At 62.3% G+C, this 18,053-nt stretch overlaps 1 protein-coding gene and 1 long non-coding RNA gene across 3 annotated transcripts; one reads left to right on the top strand and one right to left on the bottom strand.

Annotated features, from left to right (window-relative positions):
- The first annotated feature begins 1,099 nt into the window (after nucleotides 1–1,099).
- CSPG5 (chondroitin sulfate proteoglycan 5) lies at nucleotides 1,100–8,092 on the top strand. Of its 2 annotated transcripts, none has more exons than XM_030266925.4 (5): nucleotides 1,100–1,281; nucleotides 2,903–4,004; nucleotides 5,268–5,456; nucleotides 6,297–6,369; nucleotides 7,588–8,092. In XM_030266925.4, exons 1-5 carry the CDS (start codon nucleotides 1,224–1,226, stop codon nucleotides 7,750–7,752), a joined length of 1,587 nt encoding a protein of 528 aa, XP_030122785.4. In that variant the 5' UTR covers nucleotides 1,100–1,223; the 3' UTR covers nucleotides 7,753–8,092. The 2 variants fall into 2 exon arrangements, with proteins under 2 accessions (XP_030122785.4, XP_030122787.4); XM_030266927.4 differs by lacking the exon at nucleotides 7,588–8,092 and adding an exon at nucleotides 6,764–7,312 and having other exon boundaries at nucleotides 1,101–1,281.
- A 626-nt stretch (nucleotides 8,093–8,718) lies between these two features.
- LOC115494082 (uncharacterized) lies at nucleotides 8,719–9,561 on the bottom strand. The gene is made up of 2 exons (XR_005979325.2): nucleotides 9,530–9,561; nucleotides 8,719–8,928 (listed from the first exon to the last, which is right to left on the bottom strand). It is a non-coding gene; the product is annotated as an uncharacterized lncRNA (long non-coding RNA).
- Between the last annotated feature and the right edge of the window lie 8,492 nt (nucleotides 9,562–18,053).

Raw genomic sequence — 18,053 nt, 5'->3', positions numbered from 1 at the left:
GATGTGAGATCTGGGCCATGGGCTGCCCGTGCAGGATTTGGAATATGGGATGTGAGATTTGGGATATGGGATGTGGGATCCGGGCCATGGGCTGCCCGTGCAGGATTTGGGGTGCACAGTGCAGGATTTGGGGTGCACCGTGCAGGATTTGGGGTGCACTGTGCAGGATCTGGGATATGGGATGTGAGATTTGGGGTATGGGATGTCAGATTTGGGATATGGGATGTCAGATTTGGGATACAGGATGTGAGATTTGGGATATGGGATGTGGGATCTGGGCCATGGGCTGCCCGTGCAGGATTTGGGGTGCACAGTGCAGGATTTGGGATATGGGATCTGGGATATGGGATATGGGATGTGGGACCTGAGCCATGGGCTGCCCGTGCAGGATTTGGGGTGCACCGTGCAGGATCCTGGTGCAGGATGGGCAGTGCCCGCTGTGGGATGCGGGGCGGGAACCCCACACCGGTTGGGTTCACTGGGAGGGGGTCCCCACCCCGTGCAGGAGCAGTTTGGGGGGTCAGACAGGGATAGCAGCGCTGGGGGATTCCGGGATAGGTCCCCCCTGTGCTGTGGGGTGCGGGGACGTGTCCCTAATGTCCCCCCGGGGACAGCGGTGCCAGGCTGTGCCCTCTGTGCCCTCTGTGCCCTCTGCCCCAGGGACCACCCGAGGATGGCTGGGGGCTCCCGGGGGGTGTCCCCCCGATTCTGGGGGTGCCAAAATGTGCCCCCCGAGGATCCCCGTGCTGGGGGGTGCCATGTGCGTGTCCCTCGGTGTTGGGGGCAGCCGGGATGTGTCCCCGGTGTGCCCCTCCGGGGATACCGGGGGTACCGGGCTGGGTGTCCCCCGATGCTGGGGGGGGTACGGCGGTGTGTGCCCCCCGATTTGGGGGGCACGGCGGTGTGTCCCCCTCGATGCTGTGCCCACGGGGTACCGGGGGGGTGCCGGGGGGGTACCGGGAGGGTACCGGGGAGGTACCGGGGGTACCGGGGGGTACCGGGGGGGTACCGGGGGGTGCCGGGGGGTACCGGGGGGTGCCGTGCCCGTGCCCGTGCCCGTGCCCGGAGCCGCCGCCGCCGCCGCGGTCCCGCCCCCGCCGCCCGGCCCGGCCCCCCGGCTCGGCGCGGCTCCGCTCGGCTCGGCGCGGCTCGCTCGGAGCGGGGCGGGCGGAGCCGCTGCCGGTGGCGGCCCCGTGGCGGAGCGGGGGTCCCTCCATGCCGCCATGGCCCCCCGCGCCCCCCGCGCCCCCTTCGCCCTGCTGCTGGCGATCGGCGCCCTCGGTGCGTACCGGGACCGGGGACACGGCGCGGGGGGGATCCCCGGGTGGGGGGGCTGCGGGGATGGGGGGGATCCCCCCTTTGGCCGGGGCTGGATCCCCCCACCGGGGGCTGCAGCCCCGGGGAAGGCGGATCCCCCGGCGGGGGATGGATCCCGGTGCGGGGGGGCGATGCTGCTGATCCTGTTGCGGGGCTGGATCGCCTTTCGGGGGGTGGGGGGGATCTGCAGGAGCCGGGGAAGGGCTGGATCTCCTTGTAGGGCGGGAGGGATCCCCTTGGAGGAAGGGCTGGATCCCCTGCGTGGGGCTGGATCCCCTCCCGGGGCCGGATCCCATCGCCGGGGCCGGATCCTTGTAGGGCGGGCGGGATCCCCTCCCGGGGGCTGGATCCCTTGGAGGAAGGGCTCGATCCCCTTGGAGGAAGGGCTGGATCCCCTCTCGGTGCCGGATCCCCTCCCGGGGGCTGGATCCCCTTGTAGGGCGGGAGGGATCCCCTTGCCGGGGGCTGGATCCCCTTGGAGGAAGGGCTGGATCCCCTCCCGGGGCCGGATCCCCGTGTGTGCAGCGGGAGCATCCGCAGGAACCGGGGAAGGGCTGGATCCCCTTGCAGGAGGGACCGGGATTCCCTTACAGGCACTGGATCCTCTTGGGATGATGGGGCGCACTTGCAGGAGCCGGAGGGGGGTGGATCCCCTTGGAAGGGGCTGGATTCCATTGCAGGGGGAGTTGGATACCCTTGGAAAGGGGCTGGATACCCTTGCGGGGAGCTGGATCCCCTTGCAGGGGCGGGATCTGGCTCTGGGCGCGGGGAGCACCGGAGGAGGGATGGATCCCGGTGTGGGGAGGGCTGGATCCCGGTGTGGGTGTCCCTAATCCCGGTGTGGGTGTCCCGAATCCCGGTGTGGGTGTCCCGATGGACATGCGGGAAGCAGAAAGGGGCTGAGCCCCTCGGAAGGGGTCGGATTCCGTTGCAGAGGGGCCGATCCCGCCGCAGGGGCTGAGCCCGTTGTGTGCGGCGGCCGCAGCCGCAGCAGCCACGGGGGACGGATCCGTGGGGCGGGGAGTGGGGCCGGATCCCCCCGCGGGGCCGATCCGTGGGGCGGGAGCGGGGACGGATCCCCCCGCGGGGCCGATCCGTGGGGCGGGGAGTGGGGCCGGATCCCATTGCAGGGCGCTGCAGCCCGGGGTGTGTATGGGGTGCACTTACCAGGACCTGGATCCCCTTAAGGGGCGCCGATTTATTTTGGGGAGGGCTGGCTCCCCTCGCAGTGGGGGCTGGATCCCCTTTAGGGGCACTGATTTATTTTGGGGAGGGCTGGCTCCCCTCGCAGTGGGGGCTGGATCCCTTTGCAGGGGGATGGAGCCCCTTGAAAAGCAGCTGAGGGGGCAGGGCCGGGGAAGACTTGGGTTGGGGGGGTCACAGAGTTGTCTCAGAGCTGGGGGGTTCTGTGGGGTTCACCCCATCAGTCCCCAAAGATTCGGGGTGCAGCCCCCCCCCACCCCCAGGTCCTTGTGGGTGCAAAGTGGAGCAGGGGGGGACCTGTGGGACCCCTCCCAGGCTGCCACCTCCTCGCAGGGGTGCGGGGGCACCTCTGACCCCTCTTTCTCTCCTTGCCCCCCACCAGCATCCGCGTGGCCCCCCCAAAACTCCAGCGTTGGCGAGGGGAGAGCCTGGGAGGGCTCGTTGGAGAGCAGCGCCCCGAAATGGGACCTGGCGAGCGGAGACACCCCGGGGGGACCCATCAACAGCACCAGCGGCGGGGGGGCGGCGGCAGGACCGCAGTTAGAGCCCCCCGGGGGGGACACGGCCACCACGGAGCCCTCGGGGTGCCCGGGCTGCGGCGGGGAGGGCGAGGCCAGCGCCGTGCCCCCCCGAGCCGTCACCTGGCCCGGGGACGGGGGCACAGCTCCGGTGGCCCTCGGTAGCCCCGAGGAACCGGGCAGCGGTGACCGACCCACACCGGCCTCCCCACCCGGCCCGGGGGGCTTCGGGGGGCTCCCGGCCGCGCTGCCCAGCCCCGAGCCGGGCGCCCCCAGCCCCGGGGGGGACTCGGGGGGTCCCCCGGAGCTCTGGGCCGCCGCCCCCAGCCCGGTCCCGGCGCAGGGAGCCCGCGGCTGGACCGACCTGACCTGGCTGCAGGAGCCCGGTACCGCCGCCACCGGCCCGCCCGAGCCCCCGGCGGACCGGGCGGGCTCTGAAATCATCGATGTCGATTATTACGACCTGTTCGAGGGCGGTGAGGGCCCGGGGGACTTCCCCGGGGGCGAACGGGGCGCGGCGGGCCCGGTGCGGCGGAGGGAGCCCGAGGGGGCGGCCACGCCCTGGGCACTCCACGAGCTCTACGACGATTTCACACCCTTCGAGGACGCCGATTTTTACCCCACCACCTCCTTCTACGCCGACGAGGACGAGCTGGAGGATGAGGAGGAAGAGGAGGAGGAGGAAGATGGGGGACTGGAGGATGAGAACGGCTACCGGCCGCCCGCCTCGGCCGCGCCCGTCCCGCGGGACCCCCGACCCACCGGGCACCGAGCCGCGGTCCCACCGCCTCCACCCGGGCTGGCCGGGGGCAGCCCCACGGCATCCCCGGCCGAGAACGGCTCCGAGTGCCGGAGCGGCTACGTGCGGCACAACAGCTCCTGCCGCTCCCTCTGCGACCTCGTCCCCAGCTACTGCCACAACGGCGGCCAGTGCTACCTGGTGGAGAGCCACGGGGCCTTCTGCCGGTAAGGGTGGGGACCGGCGGGATGGGGGGTGGGGGCTCGGCAGCCCTGACTCAGCATCCCCGGCACCCCATCTCGGGGTTCTCCATCCCGGGGTTCTCCATCCCCTGCACCCCATCCCGGGGTTCTCCATCCCCTGCACTCCATCCCTGGGCTCTCCATCCCCTGCACCCCATCCCGGGGTTCCCATCCCCTGCACCCCATCCCGGGGTTCCCATCCCCGGCACCCCATCCTGGGGTTCTCATCCCCTGCACTCTGCCCCAGGGTTCCCATCCCCTGCACCCCATCCCGGGGTTCTCATCCCGGGGTTCTCCATCCCGGGGTTCCCATCCCCTGCACCCCATCCTGGGGTTCTCCATCCCGGGGTTCTCATCCCCTGCACCCCATCCCGGGGTTCTCATCCCCTGCACCCCATCCCGGGGTTCTCATCCCCTGCACCCCATCCTGGGGTTATCCATCCCCTGCACCCCATCCCTGACTCAGCATCCCCTGTACCCCATCCCGGTGTTCTCCATCCCCTGCACCTCACCCCAGGGTTCTCATCCCCTGCACCCCATCCCTGGGCTCCCCATCCTCCATGCACCCCATCCTGTGCTCTCCATTCCCTGTGCTCCATCCCCGGCCTCTCCATCCCCCTGACACTCCATTCCCACTCTTTCCATCCTTTTTCATTCCATTCGGAGCCTTCCCGCCCCCCCGGCCCCCGTTCCGGGGCTCTCCATCCCCGCGGCCCGTCCCGCCGGGGGTCGGGGGCTCTCCCTGCCCCCCGGGCGGCGGCTGGGCAGGAATTAGGTCAGGGCCGCGCAGCCGAGGCGCTAATCGGCCCCGGCAGATTGCGCCGGGAGGCGACACCGGCTGTGCCACCCGCAGCGGGATGTGCCTTGAGGCTGGCACCGGGCCCGCCCGCTCGGGGGGACGCGGGGACCCCCCTGCTCCCAATGTCCCCATCTCACTCGGGGTCACCCCCCTCGGGACCTTCTCAGACACCCGTAACCCCCCCAGGCACGAACAGCGCATCCCCCGAGGATGCTCTGTGGGACGGGGGCACATTTTGGGGCGGGGGGACGTGGGGACCCCCCCTGCTCCCGGCGGCGGGGTGCCCAATGTCCCCATCTCACTCGGGGTCACCCCCCTCGGGACCCGCTCAGACCCCCCCACGCACGAACAGCGCATCCCCCGAGGATGCTCTGTGGGACGGGGACATGTTTTGGGGCGGTGGGACGCGTTTTGGGGCGGGGGGACGCCTCTGACCGCGCCCCCCGCAGGTGCAACACGCAGGACTACACGTGGCACAAGGGCACACGCTGCGAGTCCATCGTCACCGACTTCCAGGTGATGTGCGTGGCCGTGGGCTCGGCCGCGCTCGTGGTGCTGCTGCTCTTCATGCTCACCGTGTTCTTCGCCAAGAAGCTCTACCTGCTCAAGACGGAGAACAGCAAACTGCGCAAGACCAAGTGAGTGCCGGGGCACCGGGCACCGGGCACCGCTGCTGCCAGCCCCGGGGCACCGGGAGCCTCGGGGCCGGTGGGTGGGAGAGCTGCCGGGGGCGGGAGCTGCTCCCCGGTAATCCCTTCAAGCTGCTCCTGACCGGCCCCGGTTAATCTGCTCCGCTGGGAGCCGCGGCCATCGGGCTTGGGGACAGCTTGGGGACAGGCTTGGGGACAGCAGACAGGGAGGGTTTGGGGTCACCCCCCTGCCCCAGCCGCTGCTGCCCAGCTCCTGGAGCAGGGAGGAGGGAGCCTGCCCGGCCCGCTCCCTAATGAGCTGTTAATTAGTGTTTGGAAATGCCAAGTGTAATTAGCGGGGAAGCTCCGTGCCAGCTCCCGGGTCTCCCTCTCCAGCCCTGCCCCGCTCAGAGCCCGGCTACCCCCCAAAACCCCAGAGCTGGGGGCACCGAGGCCCCCACAATGTCACACTGGGCTCCTTCAGCCCCAGCTCAATCCCGGGGGATATTTAGCCCCCAAACCTTCGGAGTTCAGGACATTTAAGCCCTTAGACCTCCATCTCTGGGTATACTGAGTCCCCAAAGCCCCCAGACTTGGAGGCATTTAGCTCCCCAAATCCTCAGAGCTGGGGGTACAAAACCCCAAACCCCCAGAGGAGGGAAGATGTATCCCTCCAAATCCCTTAGATCTGGGGCTGTTTAGCCCAGATTTCCATCTCTGGGGACATTTACCCCCCCAGACCTCCAGCGCTGGGAACAGTTGCCCTCCCCAAAACCAGGGTCACCCCAAAACGTGGGTGGGGCTGTTTGGGGGGGTCCTGCTCTCAGCCCCGCTCTCCTGACCCCACAGATACCGCACCCCGTCCGAGCTGCACAACGACAACTTCTCCCTCTCCACCATCGCCGAGGGCTCCCACCCAAACGTAAGGAGCTGTGTGGCACCGTCCCCGTGTCCCTCTTTCTGTCCCATCCTTGTCCCTCTGTCTGGTGACCTCTGAACCCTCCATGATCCCGGTGCTGTCCCATCCTGCCACGGTCACATCTCTGTCCCCTCGCTGGTGGGTCCCCAATGACCTAAACCGGACCTAGACCGGGCAGGGGGGCGGTGTCACCCCCCTGTCACCCCGCTGTCCCTTCCCTGTCCCCTCTCTCTGCCTGTGTGGCTCCTCGGGAGCACCACCCCGAGTTCCCGATGGCTCTGGCTCGGTGTCAGGGTGGCAGGGGAGGGGACAGCCGGGACAGGAGCAGCGCCCAGCCCGGTGGCGGAGGGTGGGACACCCCGGTGCTCTGCCAACCCGCTGCTTTCGGCTCGGACAGAGAGAAGCGAAGGGCTCAGCGGAGGAAGGAGGAGCGTAGGTCCCTTTAGCCTCTTCCCGCTGCTCCCCGGTTCCCGAGCGCCTTTAGCAGCCCCGCCCCGGCCGGAGGCTCCGGGGCCGGTTCCCGCCCGGTTCCCGAGAGGATGAACCCCGGGATGAGCTCGGTGCCGCTCCCCGGCGGCTCTGCCACATCCCTCTGCCCCCTCCGTTGGCACACGCAGCGCTCCGAGGATGAGGAGGGGTCAGCACCCGCGGAAAGGGGATTTTGGGGATCCTGCAGCCGGTGGCACCGGCCCGGACCGACCCGGGAGATGAGAATCCTGTCCCTGTGTGACACCGGCCCTCGGTGTCCCCGTCCGTCTGCCGCTCTCGGCGTGGCACCGGGAGCACCGTAACCACCACGGCAGCGCCCGGTGCCGGTGCCGCTCCTCCCGTGGGAGCGGGACAGACGCGGGCACAGCCCGGCCCTGGCACGGGACATCGGGGCGGGGGCACGGCTGTACCCTGAGGAACCGCAATAAAACCAACCCACCCCTCTGGGCTCCTGCCAGGCGGTGCCTGATCGCGGCGGGGACCGGGGGAGGAACCGGGAGGGATGACCGGGGGCGATGTGCCCGTGGTTGGCACGGGCTGCTGGGCTGGCACAGCTCCCGGGTGCTCCGGGAACCGCAGCACCCCGAGGTGGGGATGCTGTGCTGGGTCACCGCGGGGGGATCAGGACAGCACCGCGGTCCCCCTGCCACCATCTGAGCCGGGAGGGGACAGGGACACATGGGAACCCTCGCCCCCATCACTGCCCTGCCCTGACCCCCCTCTGTCCCACAGGACGATCCCAGCGCTCCCCACAAGCTGCAGGACTCACTGAAATCCTGCCTGAAGGACGAGGAGCCGTTCAACATCCACAACTCCACGTCGCCCAAGCACGAGGGCGGCAAAGGGGAGCAGCAGGACGGGGCAGAACCGAACTGCCTCCAGAACAACCTGACGTGAGCGGCGGGGCCGGGGCGGCGGGGCCGGGCCAGGCTCCCCCCGGCCGGGCCGCTCTGCCCCCGCCCCGCTCCCTCCCCGCTCCGTGGCATGCTTTGGTGTGTTTTGTACCGAGGAAAAGAAAAAAAGTTCCAGTAATAATTGGGCCGTGTCGTGGTGGGGGTGTTTGGTTTGTGCTCCGTGTTTCTCGCTTGTGATTTCTAAAATCTTTTCCGTCCCGCAAATTGACTTTTTTTGTACTTTTGCCCCACTTTTTTTGAAATACAGGTAAAAACAATGAAAAAGGAGAGGAAAAAAAAAAAAAGTAAGATCTTGAAATAAATAAACCTTTTTTTTTTTTAAAGTGAAGCCTCTTGCTGGTGCCAGCAGTTTCCCAACATGGACATCCACGTCTCCTGACAGCAGTTCATGCTTCCACAGGGTCCCATCTGAGCATCACCCAGGGGTGGTGGGTGCCTTGTCCCCGCCTTGTCACCCTCTCCAGGCACCTTCCTGCCTCTGCCAGGCCAGGGGTCAGCACATCCTGGCCCTGGACACGCCTGGGAACAGCTGGGACACCTCAGGATGTCTGGTGGAGGTGCCCCAGGGTTTGCTCCATCCCTGTCCCCATAAGGTCACCCCAAACAACGTGTCTGCACACGGGGTGACAGCTCCCGGCTGCTCCAACAGGCTCCTTCCATGGAGCTGCCCAGGATGTTATGTCGGTGGGATTTGGGGTGCAACACCCCAGGGTTATCACCCCCAGCTCCCAGTGTCCATCTGTGTGGAGAAGAACCAGTGCCACCATCCCAGAGGCTCTGGCAAGGTCAGGCTGGCTCTGTCACCATTCTGGGATCGAGCAGGGCACAGACCCCCAGGGACCCCCAGCACCCCCAGCACCCTCCGGCCGCGGCTCTGTCCGGCTTCCAGCAGGAATTTCTTGTGGAGAGGGATTCACGGACGTGCCAGCGCTGCGGGTTCCCTGGGAGAGGGGACACGGAGCCACCGATGTCCCCACCGGGGCGGGGATGCACCCCCGGGGACGTTCCCGGTCACACCCAGCCCGGGAACCGCCGCATCCTTCATCCTCCTCTTCCTCGGGGGATGAAGAACCGAGGAGCGCTGGTGGGATCGCGGCTCAGCGGGGCGGAATCCTCAGGATTGTCCCCACGGTTGCAGCGTTGTTGTCACCCTGTCGCGCTGGGTGCAGGGTTGGGGCTGTGCCACCCCTTCCAGAGGAGTCAGTCCTGCCCCACAGAGGAGTCCTGCCCCACAGAGGAGTCCTGCCCCACAGAGGAGTGAGTCCTGCCCCACAGAGGAGTGAGTCCTGCCCCACAGAGGAGTCAGTCCTGCCCCACAGAGGAGCCCTGCCCCACAGAGGAGTGAGCCCTGCCCCACAGAGGAGTCCTGCCCCACAGAGGAGTGAGTCCTGCCCCACAGAGGAGTTCTGCCCCACAGAGGAGTGAGTCCTGCCCCACAGAGGAGTGAGCCCTGCCCCACAGAGGAGCTCTGCCCCACAGAGTGGTCCTGCCCCACAGAGGAGTCCTGCCCCACAGAGGAGTCCTGCCCCACAGAGGAGTCCTGCCCCACAGAGGAGTGAGTCCTGCCCCACAGAGGAGTGAGTCCTGCCCCACAGAGGAGCCCTGGGTTCAGGAGCCATCCTCAGCTGCAGCTGCTCACCCCATGGGCTACAGGCACTTAGTGGGATGAAGGATTTCAGCAGGTTTATGGTTGGGGTTTGTCCCCCTGTCCCCCTGTCCCCCTGCCCCGGGCTGTTCCCGCTCCCTCGGACCCTGCTCACCTCCCGGTGTGCTCCGGTTCCGTTCCTGCCCCTCCAACCGGCCGTGACCCCGAGTCCCTCTGGCTCCGGGCTCGGTGTCCCTCGCCGTGCCTCCGTTTGTCCCCGCCCGCCTCGCAGCGTCCCCTCTGCCCTTCCCAGAGGAGGGAGGAGCGAGGTTTGGGGGATGGATGGGGTTTGGAGGATGGATGGGGTTTGGGGGGATGGACGGGGTTTGGAGGGATGGATGGGGTTTGGGGGATGGATGGGGTTTGGATGGATAGGGTTTGGGGGATGGATGGGGTTTGGGGGGATGGGGTTTGGGGGATGGATGGGGTTTGGGGGGATGGATGGGGTTGGGGGGATGGATGGGGTTGGGGGGATGGATGGGGTTTGGGGGGATGGATGGGGTTGGGGGGATGGATGGGGTTTAGGGGATGGATGGGGTTTGGGGGGATGGATGGGGTTGGGGGGATGGATGGGGTTTGGATGGATGGGGTTTGGGGGATGGATGGGGTTTGGGGGATGGATGGGGTTTGCAGGGATGGATGGAGTTTGGGGGATGGATGGGGTTTGGGGGATGGATGGGGTTGGGGGATGGATGGGGTTTGGGGGATGGATGGGGTTTGGAGGGATGGATGGGGTTTGGGGGATGGATGGGGTTTGGAGGGATGGGGTTTGCAGGGATGGACGGGGTTTGGGGGGATGGGGTTTGCAGGGATGGGGTTCGGGGGGATGGATGGGGTTTGGGGGATGATGGGGTTTGGGGGATGGATGGGGTTTGGGGGATGGATGGGGTTTGGAGGGATGGATGGGGTTTGGGGGATGGATGGGGTTTGGGGGGATGGAGTTTGCAGGGATGGATGGGGTTTGCAGGGATGGGGTTCGGGGGGATGCCCGGGGTTTGGGGTTATGGCCGGCATTATCCGAGGGGCCCCATCAGTGCCTGCCCGGACACAGCCGAGGAGCGGGCACCGATTTCACATCCCTGCAGAGGAATTTGCCTCCCAGCAAGCAAAGCAACACATGGGCTTTAATCACAGACCTAATCAGGGGATGCAGAGAGGCCAGAGCCATTAAATTCCAATGCTTGGCTGGTTGGCTGGGAGGGGAGATGGGCCCATTGTGGGCAGCGGGGCTGGCACGGGCAGCGGGGCTGGCATGGGCACAGAGCTGGCACGGGCAGCGGGGCAGACACACAACAGGGCCGGAGCCACGACCCCAAGACAAGGAGCCTTTTCTTCCCTTGACAGGCTCCGGCTGCTGCAACAAAATCTCCAGAGTGGGATCCATGGGGTGAGTCCCCATCCACCAAACGGGGTCCCACTCACCACCCAGGGTTCCCATCCACCAAACGGGGTCCCACTCACCACCCAGGGTCCTGATCCACCAAATGGGGTCCTGATCCACCAAACGGGGTCCCACTCACCACCCAGGGTCCTGATCCACCAAACAGGGTCCCACTCACCACCCAGGGTCCCCATCCACCAAACGGGGTCCAGCTCACCACCCAGGGTGTGACACCTCCGAGGACATTTCCTTGCTGAGGGTTGGCTCCACACCCTTTCCCTTGGAGGAATTTTTGTGTCCCTTCCCCTGCCTGGTGCTTCTGTCCCCATCCTCCACCACGGCGCGGTCTGGCTCTGCTCTCTGGTGGCTCCAGTCCCACACAGCCACGGTGGTGGGATGGATCCCACCCTGGCTGTCCCAGCCCCGGGGGAAGGAGGGTCAGGCCTGAGGAACCTTCCCAAACCCTCCTGGACCATCCCTGGGAGCTGCTCTGCTGACCCCAGTGCAGGAGCGTGGGGTGGTGAGCCCTGGGGTGCTCCCCAGTGAGCCAGAGGGGTGGGAGGGGACTTGTAGGTCACTGTGGGGAGCTCCTGGGACAGCCCTGGGGACATCCCGGTGTCCCCAGCAGGGCTGAGCTGCCTCCTGGTGGGATCCCAGTGCTCAGTGCTGGGAAACCCCCATCACCCACCACCCACAGCCTGGGGAGCGGTCCCAGTGCTGAACCCTCTCTGTGCTGGATTTAAAGAGAGGAGAAAAGCAAAATCCTCTTAACTCGGCGGGCTGTAAAATGCCCAGTGTGGGAATGAGGAGCTGGGCATGCGCCCGCTGACGCCAGCGCTGCCACACTGGTGCCACTGGGAGGGGCACAGAGCGGGCACTGCCAGCCACCAGCACCAGACACTGCCTTGGAACACAAATAAAGTGGCCAAGGCTGAGCGTGGGGCGGCCAAACTCACACCCCTCATGGAAGGGTGTGGGAGAAAAGGGAAAAATAAAGACAAGGGATGCTGAGATGTTTGCAGAAGAGGGAAGCAGTGTCGGAATTTGTGGGTACTGATGATTCCGAGATTATAAAAAGTCTCTGTCTGTCAGCCCTGCTGCTAAAGAAGAAATCATAATTAATCTGTGCTGTTTCAAGGTTGTTTATTCTGTTTATCTCTAACATGTTCTGCTGCCCTGCCGCAGCTCTGTCCTGCAGGGCAGCGTGTGGGGCTCTGCCCTCAGTGGGATGGTACAAACATTAAATACCACAAACTACCTGTGCTGGATTTACAATAACGTGCCAATATCTGTCACCTACGTTGGACAGTGTGTCCCCAGCCTAAACCAACAGAGAAATGCCAACACCACAGTGAAACATGGAGGGTGTGAAGAAGGAGAAAAAGGACAAGGCACACCCAATTCCTCCATCTTGTCACCTTTGGACCCCTAATCTAGAATCCTAAAATTTTACTTTTGCACCCGTGCCACACTTAATTATTACTCATATCAAACCCTCAGAGGTTGTAATTCATCCTGTAAGATTGAAAACTCTTTTCCATGGGCAGAGATCACAGCCAGTGTCTCTGGGGGCTCTGTCCAGGGGGTTCCTGACCCCTGCCAGGGCAGCCAGAGGGAAGCCCTGGGTTCCCACCGGGCAGGATCTGCTGGGAGGCAGGTTTAGCAGTGAAAGGAGGAAAGGAAGCTGGCAGGACTTCAGAGGAACGCTGTGAGCAGCACACACAGGAGCACCCCAATAGGAAACGCTGCAGGAACCAGCCTGGCTGCACCACAAGCGCCTCACTGACCTCAGGCTCCAGGAAAAGGTTGGTGGGAGGTGGGAACTGGGTCAAATTGCTAAGGACAGTTACAAGGGGAGCATAAGCACGTGGGGAGACATCAGAAAGGCCAAATTGAGATGGAAATCGGGAGGAATCATTAAGGAGAAGAAGAAAAGGCTCCATCAGCAGGAGGAGAATGAGAAGGCAGCGTTGGTCTGGACCCAGGGAAGGAGGAAGGCGGCTGGCACAGGAGGTTGGGAATTCAACAGGATCACTGGCATGTTTCAAAACCTCTTTAAACCCCCAGCCTTTAGAGGTGCCAAGTGCCAGCAGATGCCCACCACAATAATGAGGTGCTGTGCTGCCACCGAGAGAGCGGCGACGGAAAAATGGGAATATGAAACAGCACAGCCAGACTGCTTCTGACCCTCAGAACCTCATCCTGGGCTGCTTGGAAAACCAAACCAGTTAGAGCCACCTGGAGCTGCTTGGAAAACCAGTTAGAGCCACCTGGAGCTGCTTGGAAAACCAGTTAGAGCCACTTGGGAGAAACCAGTTAGAGCCACTTGGGAGCTGCTTGGAAAACCAGTTAGAGCCACTTGGGAGAAACCAGTTAGAGCCATTTGGGAGATGTTTGGGAGAAACCAGTTAGAGCCACCTGGAGCTGCTTGGAAAACCAGTTAGAGCCACTTGGGAGTTGTTTGGAAAACCAGTTAGAGCCACTTGGGAGAAACCAGTTAGAGCCACCTGGAGCTGTCTGGGAGAAACCAGTTAGAGCCACCTAGGAGCTGCTTGGAAAACCAGTTAGAGCCACTTGGGAGAAACCAGTTAGAGCCACTTGGGAGTTGTTTGGGAGAAACCAGTTAGAGGCACCTGGAGCTGTTTGGAAAACCAGTTAGAGGCACCTGGAGCTGTTTGGAAAACCAGTTAGAGGCACCTGGAGCTGTTTGGTAGCACAAGGGATGGCTGAGGCTTTACAAGAGCCACTCCAGTTTGGGGCATGTCACGTAAGGAAAGATGGAAGCCACGGGAGAAGGTCCAGGAGAAGCAAGAAGAGAGATCCAGGAAGGAGCAGTGAGGAGAACTGGAGAGCCAGGGAGATGTGGGAATATCTGGAGGACCCCACAGCTCCGTGACAGGAGGGGACAGCCAGCGGGGTCGGGATCTGCTCCCAGGGGACAGGACAAGGGACAACGGCCTCAAGTTGTGCCAATGGTTCAGGCTGAATATTGGGCAAATCCCTTCATGGAAAGGGCTGTGCAGCCCTGGCACAGCTGCTCAGAGCAGCTGTGGCTGCCCCTGGATCTCTGGAAGTGTCCAAGGCCAGGCTGGACGGGGCTTGGAGCAGCCTGGGATGGTGGAAGTTGTCCCCAGAATGGGATGATCCTTCAGGTCCCTTCCCACCCAGCCCACTCCAGAGCTCAGTGATTCAATCTGTGTGTGCAATCTGCAGCTGTGAGAGGGATCTGGAGCCATCCTGCAGGAGCACCCCGAGTCTCCATCACCTTTTGCTGGGAGCTGCAAAAATGCAGTGTGAAAATGCAGCTCTGGTGTCAGAGCTGAGAACTTCACATGGAGGCAGGAGATGGCAGATGGGACAATCTGGTGGGCTGAGGAGCAGGGAGAAGCAGTGAGACAACACTGGCTGCCACGGCAGACAAGGCCGGCCCAGCTTGGTGGGGTTTGGTTGGAAAAGAGGAGATTTCAGGAAGGATTTGGGAGAAAATGCAGAGATTGTTGCTGTAGCTGTGGGGTGTGGGGTGGAGGGGGTCTCTGAAGGTGAGTGCTGTCATCCCGTGGGAAGAGGAAAGGGCAGGAAAAAAGGAGCTGGGAGAGGAGATGGAAGTGCAGAGGGGAGAGGGGAAAAGCAGGACGGGGCAGAATGAGGAGAAGGGGCAGCCAAAGGAGCAGGGAGAGTGAGGATGAGGAGGCACAGAGGAGCTGGCAGAGGGCAGCGGCTCTAGGGAGCCCAAGCCCTGGGTCTGGGAGAGGGGACAGCGCTTCCCCTGCTGGATTTGATCCCACCCAGCCCCACTCTGCTCACAGCCATCCTCAGGACCTCACTGGTGCCCTGCCAAGGCAGCTGAGGCACTTCATGCTGAGACAGCTTTGCTGCCAGATCCCTGCTGGATCCTGCACGTTTCCCAGGGATTCTCCTTTGGAAAAGGTCTGGAGATCCCTTGTGGAGTGTGGGAACCCAGGGCTTCCCTCTGGCTGCCCTGGCAGGGGTCAGGAACCCCCCTGGACAGAGCCCCCAGAGACACTGGCTGTGATCTCTGTCCATGGAAAAGAGTCTTCAATCTTACAGGATGAATTACAAGCTCTGAGTGTTTGATATCAGTAATAATTAAGTGTGGCATGGGTGCAAAAGTAAAATTTTAGGATTCTAGATTAGGGGTTCAAAGGGGACAAGATGGAGGAAATTGGGTGTGTCTTGTCCTTTTCCTCCTTCTTCATGCCCTCCATGTTTCACTGTGGTGTTGGCATTTTTCTGTTGGTTCAGGCTGGGGACACACTGTCCAACGTAGGTGACAGATATTGGCACGTTATTGTAAATCCAGCACAGGTAGTTTGTGGTATTTAATGTTTGTACCATCCCACTGAGGGCAGAGCCCCACACGCTGCCCTGCAGGACAGAGCTGCGGCAGGGCAGCAGAACATGTTAGAGATAAACAGAATAAACAACCTTGAAACCAGCACAGATTAATTATGATTTCTTCTTTGGCAGCGGGGCTGACAGACAGAGACTTTTACAATCTCAGAATCATCAATACCACAGATTCCAACAGTGGAGAGACAGTGGCATTCTGCTTTGAAATGGTGGAGTGAATTTTACAGGTGAGCTGCAAACTGCTCCCAGCCTGGTTTGTTTTTTCCCTGCTTCACCAAGGCAGTGAATTTTCTCCAGGGCCAGGAGCAATAGCAGAAGCAGCACAGACAAACCCAGAGAAGGATGCCTGGGTGCCCCAGGGATGTGGTGTGGGAAGGAACACCAGGAGAGGGTGTGGAGCCGTGGCTGCCCAGGGTTTTTGGGAGCAGCTGGACAAACATCTGCCAGGGGAGGTTGAAGCTGAGCGGATTTTGCTGGCGGCAGGTGTTGCTTCATCTGAGCGACCTCTGGAAGCCCCTCTGGCCTCATGCTCGGTGATCCTGCTTTCCTTCCTCAGAAATGTCAGCCCAGCCCTTCCCTCCCTCTGCAGGGCGTGCAGAGCAGGTTTATCAGCTCAGCCCCCATCATTCTTTTCAACATTTCTCACAGCTGCTCCTTTCACCAGAGATGCATTTGTTTATATGGATACAAGCAAGCAAAAAGTAAGATTTAAAATGGGGGAAAATAAACATAAATATCCTCTATTTTTCTTGTATTTATCAGTCTCCCATTAAACCTTCCAGCACGAGGAGTACCACGAGGTGAGAATAACTCCATCCTGAAGATTTGGCCTCAGGCAAACAGTAGAAGGAGAAGGTAAAGGAGGGAGACAGATGCTGCTCCGTGGTTTGGAATCTTTTAACGGGTCCTGGCCATTTTACCGTGCCCTAAGGATGTAAATCTTTATTTATTTTCCTTGTCCCACCCTTTGTGCTTTGTCCCTGCAGCCCAACCCAAACTATTCCATGACGTACGGCCTCGGAATCACAGAGCAGAGCGTTTGTAAATACCTGCAGGATTTGGCAGCACTTTTCCCAACCCAGCCAAGCTAAAGGAGAGGGGAAGCTCCAAAAGAGACTGATTTTCCCAGAGTTTTCCCAGAGAAAAGGGCTCTGGGAAGGCAGGAGGGCTGGAGGCACAGCCCTGCCTGCCTTAGCAATTCTTTTCAAACTCTGCTGCTGCATTTCTGCAGAGAAATCCAGCACCTGGTTGGGCTCATCCATTATTCCTTCCAGCTGCTCTTTGGCATTGAGGAGGTGGGATTTATCCCGGATCTGTCCCCTTCTTTTCTTCCCTGCCCATTGACTGGGCCAACATCTGCTCTGTTAACCCTCGCTGGCCCCACAGCTCTGCTGATCCTTTATGGCTCCAGAGCTCTCAGCATTGTGTCAGCAACAGCTGAGGTGTCCCAGGAGAAGAAAACCCTCCTTTTGCTGGGTGGAATGGGATTTGTGCACTGAAATCCACCCTGGATAGCTCAGCAATAAGCAACAATCGCGGGAGGTGAATCCAAGTGTTTTCTCCCTAAAAATAACATTTCACACACTCACATCGTGAACCCTGGTGGGTTCAGCTCCACTTCCCTGCCAGGCCCTTGGGAATCACCTCAAACACTGCAAGATTAATTGGTTTTATCTGTTCTGATGTGGGATTTTTTCTACTTTCGGGCATGAATTGCTTTTCACCCACTGCTCTGCCACGGGGGCTTCATTGGGAGCAGCGTGGATACCTATGGATCCCATATGGCTCCTCTGGGAAAGAAATCCATGATAAATCCTGGAAATAGGCATGGAGCAGATGGGAGGGAAGGGGCACCAGCTCCAACAGCAAAATCCTCACTGCCTTCGCACGGTAACGAGTCCTGGGATGTGGGAAGGAATATATTAGGAAGGACAAGAGGGGTTTTGAGAGATGCAGCTGCACTTTGCATGCGGTTCTGGTCCCCTTCCCTCTGTGGAGAGAAAAAGAGGATTTTCCGTTTCGTTTCCGAGGCATTGGGGCTCTGTGGCTCCTGAGGAGCCGTGAGGGAAGCGGCCCAGGGAGGGAAACGTGACCGCGCAGACAAAGGAGCCTGAGCGCGGCTCCCCGGCATACAAATGCAGCCAGGTGGGAACACCTCCGGGGCATCTCCAGAACACCTCTGGGGCATCTCCAGAGCATCTCTGGGGCATCTCCGGCGCACCTCCGGGGCATCTCCAGAACACCTCCAGAGCCCCTCCAGAACACCTCCAGAGCATCTCCAGAGCACTTCCAGAACACCTCCAGGGCATCTCCAGAACACTTCTGGACCATCTCCGGAGCATCTCCAGAACACCTCCGGGGCATCTCCAGAACACCAGAACATCTCCAGAGCCTCTCCAGAACACCAGAGCCCCTCCAGAGCCCCTTCTGAGCCCCTCGAGAACACCTCCAGAGCCCCTCCAGAACACCTCTGGGGCATCTCTGGAGCATCTCCAGAACACCTCCAGTGCATCTCCAGAGCCCGTCCAGAACACCAGAGCATCTCCAGAGTCCCTCCAGAGCCCCTCGATAACACCTCCAGAGCATCTCCAGAACATCAGAGCCCCTCTAGAACACCTCCGGGGCATCTCCAGAGCATCTCCAGAGAACCTCCGGAGCATCTCCAGAGCCCCTCCGGGGCATCTCTGGAGCATCTCTGGAGCACCTCTGGGGCATCTCTGGAGCATCTCCGGAGCATCTCCAGAGCCCCTCAATAACCCCTGCAGAGCATCTCCAGAGCCCCTCCGGAGCCCCTCCAGAGCCCCTCAAGAACATCTCCAGAACATCAGAGCCCCTCTGGAGCCCCTCTGGAGCCCCTCCGGAACACCTCTGGAACACCTCCGGGGCA

Source organism: Taeniopygia guttata, chromosome 2, assembly GCF_048771995.1.
Source record: "Taeniopygia guttata chromosome 2, bTaeGut7.mat, whole genome shotgun sequence".
NCBI lineage: Eukaryota > Metazoa > Chordata > Aves > Passeriformes > Estrildidae > Taeniopygia > Taeniopygia guttata.
The sequence above is the reverse complement of the archived record's forward strand: the minus strand, read 5'-3'. Positions and strand labels throughout refer to the sequence as shown.